The 15,457-nt window shown below is 39.8% G+C and overlaps 1 protein-coding gene across 1 annotated transcript in view; it reads left to right on the top strand.

Annotated features, from left to right (window-relative positions):
• Positions 1-15,457, top strand: part of SLIT3 (slit guidance ligand 3) — an 815,836-nt gene that overhangs the window by 53,685 nt on the left and 746,694 nt on the right. The window contains exon 2 of the mRNA XM_043985299.1: positions 13,146-13,217. Coding sequence (XP_043841234.1) covers positions 13,146-13,217 — 72 coding nt within the window. The remainder of the gene's footprint in view (positions 1-13,145; positions 13,218-15,457) is intronic.

The raw sequence follows: 15,457 nt of genomic DNA, 5'->3' as shown, positions 1-15,457 counted from the left end.
AGACGTAGCCCTTCTCTTTACAAAGGCAAACCATTCTCTATGCACTCTTTTTTTTGCAAGGCAATGAGGGTTAAGTGACTTGCCCAGGGTCACACAGTAACTGTCAAGTGTCTGAGGCTAGATTTGAACTAAGGTCCTCCTGAATCTAGGGTCAGTGCTTTATCCACTGTGTCTCTATGCTCTCTCTCTCTCTCTCTCTCTCTCTCTCTCTCTCTCTCTCTCTTTTGGGGTGAGGCAATTGGGGTTAAGTGACTTGCCCAGGGTCACACAGCTAGTACGTGTTAAGTGTTTGAGGCTGCATTTGAACTCAGGTCCTCCTGACTCCAGGGCCGGTGCTCTATCCACTGTGCCACCTAGCTGCCCCTCTATGCACTCTTGATCCCATCTCCTCCAGTCTTCTAGAAGATTGCCCCTGCTATCTCCCCCCATGCCTCCATCCATCTCTCTCTCTCTCTCTCTCTCTCTCTCTCTCTCTCTCTCTCTCTCTCTATTTACTGTCTCCTTCCCTGTTCCTATAAACAAGATAATCTCTCCTCCATCCTTAAAAATGCACCTTCATTTGATCCTACCATCCTCTCAGCTATCTCTCATCTCCATTTGGCCAAATTTCTTGAGAAAAGATATCTACATTAAGTGCCTAAATTTCCTTCTCACTCACTTCCAAACCTTCCTCAATCTTTTTTTTTTTTATCATTCAACTGAAACCACTGTCTCCAAAGTTACCAATGATCTCTTAATTCCCTTAAATCTAATGGTCTTTTCTCAATTCTCATCCTGCTTGACCTCCTTGCAAACTTTAACACGGCTGATCACCCTCTTCTCCTAGTTATTCTCTTCGAACCAGGTTTTTGTGATATTGTTCTCTCCTGCATTTACTCCTCCCTGTCTGATTACTCTTCAGTCTCCTTTGCTAGATATTTAAGTAAAGCCCTCTTATTTGGGTAAGTCCCCAGTGCTCTGTCCTGGGTCCTCTTTTTTTCCTCTCTTTATTCCATCTCAGTTGATCTTATCACCTTCCATTGGGTTCAATTATCTATTTGCAGATGACTTCCCAGATCTATATATCCAGCCCTAATCTTTCTCCTAAGCCCCAGGCTCACATCACCAACCACCTTTTAGACTTCTTGAATTGCATGTTCCACAGGTGTTTCAAAAATCAGCATTTCTAAAACCGAATTCATTTATCTTCCCTCCTCCATAACAATACATATATTTTCCCTAATCTTACTATTGCTATTTTAAAAAGTTAAATATTTCATTTTTTTCTAATTACATGTAAAAACAATTTTTAACATTTTTAAAAATTTTGAGTTCAAAATTCTTTCTATTGTTCCCTTCCTTCCTCCCCCTCTCATTTAGAAGGCAGGCAATTTGATATGTTATACACGTGCAATCATGTAAAACATTTCCATTTTGTCGTATTTTAAAAGAAAACAGACAAAGAAACACAAAAAAGTAAAAAATTGTATGCTTTGCTTTGCATTCAGACTTTATCAAATCTTCCTCTGGAGGTAGATAGCATTTTTTAATCATTTTTAATCATTTTATTGCTGAGAATAGCTAAGTCATTTATAGTTGATCATTGTACAATATTGCTATCACTGTGTACAATGTTCTCCTGGTTCTGTTCACTTCACTTTATATCAGGTCATTTAAGTCTCCAGGTTTTTCTGAAAGCATGCTGCTACTCAGATCACAATTATATACCACAACTTGTTTAGCCATTTCCCACTTGATTGGTATCCTCTCAATTTCTAATTCTTTACCACCAGAAAAGGAGCTGCTATAAATATTTTTGTACATATAAGTACTTTTCTTTTCTAAAAAAAGTCTTTGTAGTACCAATACCTAGTACTGGTATCGATGGGTCAAAGGGTATGCACAATTTTATAGACCTTTGAGCATAGCTCCAAATTGCTCTCCAGAATGGTTGGATCAGTTCACAACTCCAGGAACAATGCATTAGTGTTTCCTGTTACCATTGAGAGCACCACCTTCCCCCAGTTACCCAGGCTTATTATCTAGATGCCATTCTCAACTTTTCACACTCAGCCCTTATATTTTCTTCTTTCTTTCTTTCTTTCTTTCTTTCTTTCTTTCTTTCTTTCTTTCTTTCTTTCTTTCTTTCTTTCTTTCTTTCTTTCTTTCTTTCTATTTTTTTTTGGGGGGGAAATGAGGGTTAAGTGACTTGTCCAAGGTCACACAGCTGGTAAGTGTTAAGTGTCTGAGGCTGGATTTGAACTCAGGTCCTCCTGACTCCAGGGCCGGTGCTCTATCCACTGCGCCACCTAGCTGCCCTAGCCCATATATTTTCAATCTGTTGTCATGTTGTCAGGTTGCTGAGTATTGTAGTAGCTATGTTATAGTATCCCATTTCTGTTCCTTTCTCTTTGCTCACACACTACTGCCTTTGCTTTGGTCCTAATCACCTGTCTTCTGAACAAGTTCAATAGTTTTGCGGTTGAATTTCCTGCCTCTAGTCTCTCTCCTCTCCAGTCTATCTTCCACTCAGCTGCTAAAGTGATCTTCCTAAAAGTCAGGTCTGAAAATTTCCTCCCCCTGCTCAGTAAACTACAATGCCTCCAGGATCAACTGAAACATACTCTGCTTGTCATTTAAAGCCCTTCACAACCTGGTTCTTTCCTATTTTTCTAATCTTCTTATACTTTACTACTTTCCAAGTACTCTGTGATCCAATTACTCTGGCTGCCTTGCTCCTCCTCATTGATGACATCTCATCTCCCAAGCCTCTACTTTTTTTGGGGGGGGGGGAGGCAGGGCAATGAAGGTTAAGTGACTTGCCCAGGGTCACAGAGCTAGTAAGTGTCAAGTGTCTGAGACCAGATTTGAACTCAGGTCCTCCTGAATCCAGGGCCGGTGCTTTATCCACTGAGTCACTTAGCTGCCCCCCACCCCAAGCCTATATATATATATATATATTTTTTTTAGTGAAGCGATTGGGGTTAAGTGACTTGCCCAGGGTCACACAGCTAGTAAGTGTTAAGTGTCTGAGGCCCGATTTGAACTCAGGTCCTCCTGACTCCAGGGCCGGTGCTCTATCCACTGTGCCATCTAGCTGCCCCGAGCCTATACTTTTTCAATGGCTGCTCCCCATGCCTAGAAGGCTCTTCCTCTTTCTTCACCTCTGTCTCCTGACTTGCCCCCATTTTCTTCAAGATTTGCTCAAATCCATGCCCTTCCCCAAAGGCCATTCCTAGGCATCCTTGTTCCTAATTCATTCTCTCTGGAATTATATTGTACACTATTATTGTCATGTTTTCTCGTCCATTAGAAGGTGAGCCCCTTGAGGGCAGTGACTATATATTTGGCTTTTTTAAATTTTGTATTCCCAGAGTTTAGCAGTCCTAGCATATAGCAAGTACTTAATGAATGCTTGTTGGCTGACTGACTAAAGTCAAAGAACTTGGGTTCAAATGTTACTTATGCTACTTACTACCTGTGTGACTTTGAAAAAAAATCACTTAACTTCTCTTGACTTTAGCTTTCTCATCTGTAAAATGGGGGGATTCGACTAGAACAACTCTGTGGTCCATTCCTGCTCTAGAATTGTAGAACTGCAAGTATAGACACTTGGTTTAAATCCTGAACTTGCTTCTTCCTTAGAACTGGTGTGATTTTTCAGAGAATTGAAATGTAACTTACCACTGTTTTCTCTTTTTGTAAAAAGGAAATAATAATATTTAAATTGTAGATTTTACAATATTTAAAATTTTAATTTAAGATTTAAAAATATTTCACAATATTTAAAATTTTAATTTAAAATTTTAAAATATTTTACTGTATTTAAATATTTTAAAATATTTTACCATATTTGAATATTTTAAAATATTTTACCATATTTAAATATTATAAAAAGGAGATAAAACCTACCCACCTCATGAAGCTTACTTGAGGAAAAGACATTATAACCTAGAAAATACTATATAAATGTGAATTATTATTATTCTCTGTTTAACCATTGTAGCTACAAAAGTAGGAGAAGGGAGGAATCCGTTGGTTTTCTCTAGCAGTGCCTTTGAATTCTCCCTTTAGGATGGGGTATCCTCATCTTATACATCCTTGAGTGGGTCAAGACACTGGTGGAAGGAAGGAGGCCTTGAGGTACCCTCCCATAGTCCTTCAATACCAATCCGGATTGTGACAAGCAAAATAGTTATGGATCAGGCCTGAAGTAGTAAGGGTCATTTTGCCACCAGGTAGATTGATGGGGGTTTTAGTTGTGGGCCTTTTTTTGGCAAGAAGAATTAAAAAAAAAAACAACAATTTTTAAGACATAGGTAGGGAGCTCCTGAAACCCCATCTCTCCTTGTGAGACTGACTTCATCCTTGGCACATTTATATCCTAATCCCCATAATCACAGGCCCAGTGATGGAACTGCTGGTCTTGAAGACAGTGGGTGGGTCTCTGAGAGGAAATACCATTGAGTTCTGTGTAAATGGGACCAGGGAGTTTCATTGTTTCAGCCAAATTAAAGAATGGGAAAAGGCAAGGCGTATATATATGTTCTTTTGGGTGGCTTGTGAAGGAGGAGGGCAGACAGGGCTCTGAGGTTTCTTTATTGTTTCTCCCTTGTATTCAGAGATTGAATACCACCCATGCCACATAGACCTGCTCATGGCCTGGAACGAGTGCTTGGCTAAGTGAGATACACTGTTTCCCACACCAACTAGAACCAAATGCAGACAGTGCCTTCCAAATCTTCTTGTACAGCATTGTACTTTGCTCTCCCATGGGAAGAATATTAGCAGTTATGATGGGAGAGAGGTGGAGGCTGCTAAGGATACTCTTTGGTCTTCATGTGCTTTTTAGAGGGTGTGATGTTGGCTCCTCCGTGATGTCTGGTGGCCTCTTTAATTCAATTCACTGAACATTTATTGAGCCTTTACAGTATGCCCAACACTGATTAGCACAGCTCTAAAATGTAGAAGATACCTCTCCCTATTCATCAGGAACTGACAGTTCACTTAGAGAGACAAGATATGTTCAGTAACAGTACAGGATTAGAGATTATTGCCTCTGATACTACCTGTGTGACCTTGGTCAAGTAAACTTACCCTTTCTGGTCCCAGATTCCTCATCTGTAAAATGAGGGGGTTGGACTATAGCTATCCCTTCCACATTGACACTTTCCTCACCTAAGTTTCGATATATCACAGGTCAGCATAACAAATTAAATGGGAATTTGAGGGGAGTTGTGCAGAAGCCGCAGATGACACGTGAAGACCAGCAGATGACACATAAAAAGTTTAGAAACTCAGAAATGCATAAAATATATGCAGAGTATTATATAATATCGACCCAAATTTTATAATGAGGTACTGTAAACACCCCATAAAGGAAAAAAAATCAGACTTCTTCTCTGGTACTAAGGGAGGGTCAAACATTTTTATGAGGATTTTTCAGATTGTAGGGGTACCTTGCCTCTAGCCCCCTCGATTTGGAAAAGGATAATTGTATATCTCCTCCAAGGTCCCTTCCAGCTCTCTTGATCCGTGATCCTTTGACAATATAATAGTGAAAATGATAAGTACTATCAAGTTCAGAAAGTGGAGAGGTCAGGGTGGGATGAGCAGGTCAAGGAAGGCTTCTGGGAATTATTGGAATTAAGTACTATAAACTGATCCTAGAATCAGTTTGAGGCAACATGATATAGCAGAAAGAACAATGACTTCAGAGTCAAAGGAGCTAGGTTTGTATTCTGGTTCTGCTATTTATGATTTATGTGAATTCAGCCATATCTCTTCATTCCCCATGCCTCAATTTTCTCAGTGATAAAATGAAGGTCAGGCTAGCTGAGGTCCTGGAGTATTGTAGGATTGGATAGACAGAGAGGACTGGAAAGGATGCTTTAGACTGGGGATGCAGCATCTTAGGGCCAGAAGGTAGGGTGAAGACAAGCCTGCCTTGCTCATGAAAACAACTAGTGACAAAAGTGTTCTATTTGTGGCCACTTCTACACTTCTCTCTGTTTTCTGTGTGTTTCAAAAAGTATTTATTGATGCTCATTTGCTGGCACTTCTCTCACAGCTCCCTGGATTATTCTCCAAGATTGAAGCCCTGCCTTATAATAAAAATGGATAGTCAGGCATCCATAGTTTTTTATACAATCTTCTTTCTCCTTTGTATACTGAAATGTTTGTGTTTGCCGATGATTACTATGCTGACGATAAAAAAGTTGTTTGTTTTTAAAGAAGGGAAACAAATATTTGAGCTCAGTGGGTGAGGTTTTTTTCTCCCAGCCTTGGGCATAGACTCCAAGAATCCATGTTAGAATGGAGAAAACCTCCGGGCCCTTCTTGCCTCTTTCCCCTTCCTGCTATGATTTCTTATTGGTTGCCCACACCCAGAGACAGTGAGGCTTTCTTTTCCTGGGTAGACAGGCTTCACCGTGGAAATAAAGTCAAGAAAAAAGAGGTGATGTTGACCTTTTATCAAAGGGTTTAAACTAAAAGGAGTCTTAGAGATAACATCACGTCCAACTCCATTTCAAAGATGAAGGACTTAAGCATCAGTGAGGAGAAATGAATGGTTCAAGGTCACTAGGTAGTAAGTTGTAAGTAGCAGAGGGGAATTTGAACCCAGATGCTCTGACTCCATCCAAATCATCCAGTGTTTTTTTCCTGGCATTTTTCCTGGCACCTGAGAGGCTGGTATCTGTATCAGTTCATGGAAATAATCACTGTACCATTATTGAGACACTTCCTGGTGAAATGGAGCCAAAGCTACTCCAGTGACTGGGTGGGAGGGAGGAGACCAGAAAACTCCCTGAGGATCTACTATACTGTTTGGGATTTTACACTGGTCCTTCTGGCTCTCTGAGCTTCATGCGACAATAAAAACTAACATTTTTTTAAAAAATGCCTTACATCTATTATCTTATTTTATTTTATTTTTTGCTTATGGAGGCAATGGGAGTTAAGTGACTTGTCCAGGGTCACACAGTTTATACATTTCTGAGGCCAGATTTGAGCTCAGGTGCTCCTGATTCCAGGGCTGGTGCTTTTTCCATTGTGCCACCTAGCTGCCCCCGCATTTGACTTTCAAGATAACCCAGTGAAAGAGATACTATAAGGAGTTTTATCCCTCTTTTTACAGATGAGCTAGCTGAGGCTCAGTAACAAGTGATTTCTCTGTGTTTATAATCTAATGATGCACCTAGAGGTGGGTTCTGAACCTCTTCTGACCCCAAATTGAGCACTCTTTTCATCTTGCCAGGTAAAATGAAAGGGTTAAACTAGTTGTTTTCTAAGGGCCCTTAGGACCCTAAGATTCTTTGTTCTGGAAATATGTCAGGCAGGGGTCACAGAAAAACCTTCCCTACACCTAAGGAGGGTATTCAGTAGGGGGAAAGTAAGCTAGCTCAATCTAAAAGAAAAGCCCTTTACTTTCCATTCCGGCAGGCAGTGTCTCATCCTGTGTCTTTCTTGAATGCCTAGGTGCCATGGTGATTGGTGTCATAGAAATGCTGTGAGGGAGAGGAAGAGGGAAAGCTCTCTGTGTCTGTCACTATATTTATCAGCCATAAAAATATACACCTCCCTTTCCTGGCAGCCTCTCAGCTAGAGTGGGTTGACAGCAAAGCAACTCAGGGACTCTGAAGGGGAATTGGATGGGATTGACTCTCTTCTTTTGTGGCTCGGTTATTGCCCTCCCCCACCTATTGGGAATCCCTTTCTCTCTTGCTTAGATCAGCTTCTTGGGGACCTCTTGTTTTGTCCTTCATTCTCAAAAAGGACCATGACGTCGGGGTGATGTCATGAGTTGTACTGAATTGGATTTAAGTGAGGAAGAGCTGTGCAAAGTCACCACCTCTCTCCTCCAGAGCCATATGGGTCCAGTGACAAGATATAGATCAGGATGATTGGAGATGGCCCTGGGTGTTTTAAGGCAACTTTGGTTAAGTGACTTGCCCAGGGATACATAGCTATTAAGTGTCTGAGGTGAGGTTTGAATTCAGATCCCCCCAACTTCAGGGCTAGGTCACTGTGTCACCTAGCTACCTTAAGGACCTAGAATATACTGGGATGGGGGCATTCAGCTCTGTGCTTAGGAGGTAATCCTAGGACTATCCCTTCAGTAATGGGACTTTAGAATTATGGATCTAGAACTGGAAGAGACTTTAGAAGCCACACACCCTTCAGTTCTATAAAATAAACATTTATTAAGTGCCTACTATGTGCCAAGCACTGTGCTAAGCACTGAAGATACAGATAAGAAAAAGAGAAAAACTCTGCCTTCAAGGAGCTTACAGTCTAACGTGGGGAAACACAGGAAAGGGAGCTGAAAGGCAGAGGGGACACCTGGCTTGAGACCCTGTTGTTCCATGGAATCAAAGCTAAACTGAGCAGCTGATTAAGGCCTAGAGAGTTTAAGTAATTTTCCTAGGATTATGAAACTCTTGTTTGAAGTAAGATTTGAATCTAGGTCCTCTGATTCCCAATCCAGTAATCTTTTCTTTTCCCAGAGCATAGTTCTAGGACTGTGTTTCAGAAGCCTTTTCTCTTGGTCCGTTGGGTTATATGTCAGTCATAGGCATATAGGATGAATGACTAACACTTGGAAGAGCCCTTGGAGGCCATCCAATACAACCCCCTAATTTTGAGGAAGCCCTGAGAAGTGAATTACCCTATGCCAAGTTTTACAGCTTGTTACTGAACCTGGATCTCCTCAGAACCTGTTTAGAACTACATAAGAAACTATTTTGTTTATATTTTTTGTGGAAGTTTATTTTATTTTTTATTTGAAGAAAGGGAAGTTTGGGATGGAATTGAATATCTAAAAAATAATGGAGTTTGTTTAGAAGACAGATTTGAGTCCTCTCAGAGAAGTGGATGATTTAAAAAACACATTAATATTTTATTTTGAGTTCTGAAACCTCTTCCCTCCACCCCTTCCAGTTATATAGAGAGGGTCATGGGAAGTAAATAGATCATTTTGATTACATTAAATTAAAAAGGATTGTACAAATAAAACCAATGCAGCCAAATTTAGAAGGTGAGCAGGAAACTGGAGGAGAAAAATTTTACAGCAAATTTCTCTGGTACCATTTCTCAAATATATAGGAAACTGAGCCAAATTTGTAAGAATAAGAGCAATTTAGCTGTACCAAATCTGAAGCTTTACTATACAGCAGCAGTCATCAAAGCTACTTGGTACTGGCTAAGAAATAGAGTGGAGGATCAATGAAATAGGTTAGGCATAGGAGACACAGTAGTAAATAAATGACTTTAGTAATCTACTGTTTGATAAACCCAAAGACACCAGCTTCTGAGATAGGAACTCAGTATTTGACAAAAAACAATTGCTGGGAAAACTGGAATATAGTATGGCAGAAACTAGGCATAGACTAACATCTTATACCTTATACTAAAATAACGTCAGTTTGTGACCAAAGAAGAGATAGAGAATATTATGAAATGCTAAATGGATGATTTTGATTACATTAAATTAAAAAGGTTTTGTACAAACAGAAGCAATGCATCCAAAATTAGAAAGGATGCAGAAAGCTGGGAAACAATTTTTATAGCCAGTATTTCTGATAAAGGCCTCATTTCTAAAATATATAGGGAACTAAATCAAATTTATGACAATCCAAGTCATTCCCCAATTGAGAAATGGTCATAGGATATGAACAGGCAGTTTTCTGATGAAGAAATAGAAGTTATATGAAAAAATGCTCTAAATCACTATTGATTAGAGAGATGCAAATTAAAACAATTCTGAGGTACCACCTGAAACCTATCAGATTGGCTAATATGACAAAAAAGGAAAATAGTAAATGTTGGAGAAGTTGTGGAAAAAATGTAACAGTAATGCATTGTTGCTGGAGCTGTGAATTGATCCAACCATTCTAGAGAGCAGTTTGGAACTATGCCCAAAGGGCTATAAAGCTGTGCATACATACCCTTTTACCCAGCAATACCACTATTAGGTCTTTTTCCCAAAGAAATCATAAAAAGGGGGAAAGGACCCACATTTACAAAAAATATTTATAGCTGCTCTTTTTGTGGTGACAAGGAATTGGAAATTGAAGGGTTGCCCATCAATTGGGGAATGGCTGAACAAGTTGTGGTATATGAATGTAGTGGAACACTATTGTGCTGTAAGAAACAATGAGCAGGCGGATTTTAGAGAAACCTGGAAGGACTTGCATAAACTGATGCTAAATGAGATGAGCAGAACCAGGAGGGCATTATACACAGTATCAACAACATTGTGTTGATCAACTGTGATAGACTTGATTCTTCTCAGCAATACAACAGTCCAAGATAGTTCCAAAGGACTCACAATGGAAAATACTCTCCAAATCTAGAAAAAAAGAACTGTGGAATCTGGATGCAGATCAAACTATATTATTTCTATTGTTTTTTGTTGTTGTTTTTCTTTTTTCAGGTTTTTCCTTTTTGCTCTGATTCTTCTCTCATAACATGACTAATGCAGTAATATGTTTAATGTGATTGTACATATATAACCTATATCAGATTTACTTGTTGTCTTGGGGAGGGGGGAGAGAGGGTAGGGAGGGAGAAAATTTTGAAACTTGAAGTCTTATAAAAATGTTGAAAACTCTCTAGATGTAACTGGAAAATAATAAAATATTTATATGAAAAAAATAAAAATAAATTTTAAAAAGAAGTTATACTGAAAAAAAAAGATGTCATGTCTACTATGTATATGGTGTACCTTAGAAAACTACCCTGGACTTAATAAAAGTTGCATTATATTTTGAAAAAAAAAGAATGAGCCATTCCTTAATTGATAAATGGTCAAAGGATATAAACAGACAATTTTCAGAAGAAGAAATTAAAGCTATCAATAATCAAATAGATTATTCATTGAATAAGGTTTCACATATAATGGGCTACCTAGGGAATTTTGGGATGCCTCTAGACCCTAGTCATCTCCAGCCTTTGAGAAAGTTGTTTCTTTGACCAGTAGGTGAGGTCACCATCGTTCTTCCAGTCTCTCAGGTGTCCAAACTTGATTTCATTCTTGACTCCTCACTCACACTCACCCCACATATCCAATCTGTTGTCAAATGTTATTGTTTCTACCTTCACAACATCTTCCATACCCATCCCACCCCTTTTTTGTGGGGCAGTGAGAGTTAAGTGACTTGCCCAGGGTCACACAGCTAGTAAGTGTCAAGTGTCTGAGGCCGGATTTGAACTCAGGTCCTCCTGAATCCAGGGCTTTATTCACTGCACCACCTAGCTGCCCCCATACCCCCCCTTTTTTTTTTTTAACTCATGCGGCCATCAATCACCCTTCAGCAGGCCTTCATCCTCCTGTTCCTGGGCTGTTATATTGTAGTAACCTTCTGGTAGGTCTCCATGCCTCAAATCTCTCTTTGCTCCAATCTGTCCTCTGTTCTGCTACCAAAATGATGTTTCTAAAGTTCAGATCTGATCATGTCAGCTCTTTACTGAATAAATGCCAGTGGGCGCTTATTATTTTCCAGCATTAGATATAAAAATGCTCAGTTCGGCATTTAAATCCTCTCCATTTGGTCCCTTCCTATCTTTCCAGGTTTCATGTACTTTACTCCCCTTCAGGTAGTCTGTTATTATTGTTGTTGTTGAGTCGTTTCAGTTGTGAGCCCATTTAGGGTTTTCTTGGCAAAGGTACTGTATTGGTTTGCCATTTCCTTCTCCAGCCCATTTTACAGATGTGGAAACTGAAGCAAACAGGGTTTAGTGACTTGCCCAGGGTCACACAACTAGTAATTGTCTGAGGCTAGATTTGAACTCGTGTTGTCCTGACTGCAGGGCCAGCACTCTATCCACTCTGCCACCTAGCTGTCCTTCAGATACTCTGCAGTCCAGCAAATGGGCCCATTGACTGTTCCTTACCTACAACACTTTTATTTCTTCAACCCTTCTTTTCCCTGGTTGCCTCCCAGGCCTGGAAAGCTTTCCCTCCTCACTGCTGCCTCCTGGCTTGCTTGGATTCTTTTAAAGGTCACCTCAAATTTCACTTTCAGCAAAAAATCTTTTCTGCCTCCTTGTGTCCTCGCACAGTGCCTTCCTTTTGGCATTGCCTTCCAGGTGTGTTGTCTGTGACTTGTAGATAAGTAGTTGTGTTCATGTTTTCCCTCCCATTAGAATGTAAGCTTCTCTAGTATAGGGATTATTTTTGCATTTCTTTGTATTCTCTGACTTTAGCACAGTACCTGGCACATAATAAATGCTTAATAAATATTTGTAGACTTATATATACTGACTGATACATACATAGTATCCCTTTGAGGTGCTTGTATAACCAAAGATCCTATGCTGCATGGGGCATAAGTCTTATCTAGATTGAAAACCCCTTTTTAGTGAGAAAAAGCATGGTGTCATAGAAAGTGGATTAGAAACTCAGAAGACACGATTCAATGATGATATATACAGTTATTCCTTCCACAGTGAGGGGAGTAGGGGCACAGCCCCCTAACCAGCTGGAAAATCTGAGTAAAAAAATTTGACCCTCCCTTTGTAGCAAAGAAAAAGTCTGATTTTTTTCCTTTTTCTTTTATGAGGTGTTTATAGTACCTTATTGTAAAATTTAGATTAAGGATTTGGTCATAGGCTGTATTATGCAATACTGTACATGTATTTTATACATTTCTGAGTTTCTAAACCTTTTGTTTGTCATCTGCTGGCCTTTGTATTTCATCTGCAGCTCGTACAAAAATTCTCTTGTAATTTCTTATCCTAATCTTATGCTAATCATTTAATTCTGTATAGTTACAGTTTCCTTATCTGCAGAATGGGGATTGTAATACTTGGGCCAAGAGGTATCCTGGTTTGGTGGATAGAGAGCCAGATTTAGAGTTAGGAAGCCCTGGCTTCAAGTCCATCTTGGTCACAAACCTTGTGAATTTAAGCAAGTCACTTAACCTTACAATGGCACAGGAAACTCTAAAATTATAAATAGCAGAAAAAAAAACCTGTGTTGGTAGAGGGGAATTCTTTGTAACTATGCTAGCGATAGGACAAGTCCAATCTAAAAAATCTTGGACCTGTGTACCTCACAACATGTTTGTGAGAAACTAGTTGTTACATTCCAAAATGCTATAGTAATGTGAATAATTAGTGTGATTTTAAAAAATCTTACCCCCCTCTTTTTTTTTCAATCATAGTGACCTGGACAGAAATAACATCACCAGAATCACCAAGACAGACTTTGCGGGGCTCAAGAATCTTCGAGTCTTGTAAGTAACATGGTTGGCCATCAGATGAATCCTCGTTTTCCATTCTCTGGGACAGTGGGCACTTCTGCCTTCCCTACCACCCAGGCCCCAGACACACCAGACAGGATATGGACTGTATGGGATGAAAGGGCACAGTGTTCTAACAGCACTGGGGAGTCCCACTCCTTAGCTTCACTCAGGTGGCCTGGCTCTCTCCTATTAGCCAATGGTGCGCAGTTTGGGGAAACCAATGAGGAAAAAGTATCCTAGTTACAAGGAGAAGAGGATGTTGTGTGAGTAAGCAGATCTGTGATAGAATTGTAGAGTTGTAAGGAAACTCAGAAATCACTGAGACCCCCCCTCAAAACATGAATCCTGTCTTATAATGTCCTGACACATGGTTGGTCATTCAAACTCTCATGGGGGCTTAAGGACCTCCAGTGGCACAGCATATTCAATGTCCCCTCCCCCAAAACAGCCCCTTCCATCTGGGGGAGGATGGGGGGCAGCTCTAATACCTTAGCATCCTCCAAACCTCAAGCTAGCAAGGTGGCTTTTTAATGCCATTCCACAGTCTTAGTGTAAAATAAACAGTCAAATGGTTTTCATCACTGATTGGTCAGGATAGAAATTTGGGATAAAATTTAGGGTGAATTCCGAGGGCATTGTTTTAAATGAATTAATGAAAACAAATAAATGGCAACAATTATCTGATCCCAGGCATCTGATCGGTTAAAGAACTGAATTTTCTTTCAGTGGCATAGTCCTTTTTTAATATTAAAAAAAGGAAGAGGGAAATAGAGGGCCTTCTCATTTCTACATCTGTGAGATTTTTTTTCCAACAAAGAAATTTCACCCAATGTTTCATTTTCTAGCATGGCTGCTTGTGTGTGTGTGTGTGTGTGTGTGTGTGTGTGTGTGTATGTACACGTACAAAGCCCAGAGCTTTGGTTTGCTTTCTATTGCATTTGAAAGCCTAATAAAAATTCCAATTCCCATATCTGCTTTCAGCAAATAGAAAGTTTAAAATAATCACAAAAGATTGTATTAATATCCTCTGGATGGTCTACAGCATTCCTTTTACAGCAGTTTATCTCCTGAGTTAATTGGGACATTCTTCCTGTTTGATAAGCCGTGCCAAAAATGTCCCTGCCCGTTCACAGACTGTGAATATGCTGTGTTTCATTATCTACCTTATCTGCTTGAAGACAATCCAATTCAAGTGCCCCCTTTTTATACTGAAAGACTGCTGCATAAGGTGACTGAAATATTTTCTAACATGCACTAGTAAAATACCCAGACATTTGGGCCATATTTTTCCTCAATGTATTCTTTCTAGCTTGAGTAACCTAGACAACTACTCTCTTTGAAAAGCTTTCATCACACCCCAGCACATTCCCCATATCTGCTTCTTATTTACAGTTTGTAGTGAAGCCAAAAAAAAAATCAATACTCTTGAATAATTTTAACTTACCACCCCATTTGCCACATAGGACTGTTAATGTTGTGCAGGTGAAGGGGCAAGATCAGATGGAATGGTTTGGGGAACTTCAACCTCATCCCCATTATAATTTTCTACAAAATGAAATCCATTCATGGAGAAGACTTATGAATTACCCAATAAGGGCTTGTTTTCTTGAGAGGTTGGAGGAGGGGAAGGGAGTGGGAGAAAGATTCTTCTGGTGGTATCAATTAGCCTCCCTTTCTGAATAATATGTCACAAGGATTCTGCTATGTTTAAAATGTGGGAACCAGCTTTATTCCAAATGGGGTCAATAAAAGAGTTAAAATCCTCCCTGGCCATCATCACATGTGGGTAATTTCCGAGTCTAATTCAGTGTTAAAACTAAAAAACAACAATGCTAAAAAAGCAGAAAATGAGCAAAGTCTGTGTTGGCCTAATTCGGAGCAGACCCAGGGCATGACAAGCTAATTGTCCTGGTGTCCAGTTCCTTCTGGGTCCTTGTATGCCTTCCTGAGCCTGGTGCTTCCAAATGTCTTTGCTGCTATGATGGAATTAAGGATGGTAACCTTCCTAGGACAAGTCAGTCTTTTCATAGTATGGACATTGTAGCAAAGACTTCTGGATGTCATGTTATGAGAGCAGAAGGTGCTAGAGCTAGAAGGGACCTTAGAACAGAATATAGAATGGCCAGGCAGCAGGATGGGACCTTAGAATGGAGGATGCTAGAGTTGGAGTGGACCTTAAACTATGGATCCCAGAATTTTAGAGGTGGAAGGGAATTGAGGGCTCATCCAAT

The sequence above is a fragment of the Dromiciops gliroides genome, chromosome 2 (assembly GCF_019393635.1).
Source record: "Dromiciops gliroides isolate mDroGli1 chromosome 2, mDroGli1.pri, whole genome shotgun sequence".
NCBI lineage: Eukaryota > Metazoa > Chordata > Mammalia > Microbiotheria > Microbiotheriidae > Dromiciops > Dromiciops gliroides.
The sequence above is the reverse complement of the archived record's forward strand: the minus strand, read 5'-3'. Positions and strand labels throughout refer to the sequence as shown.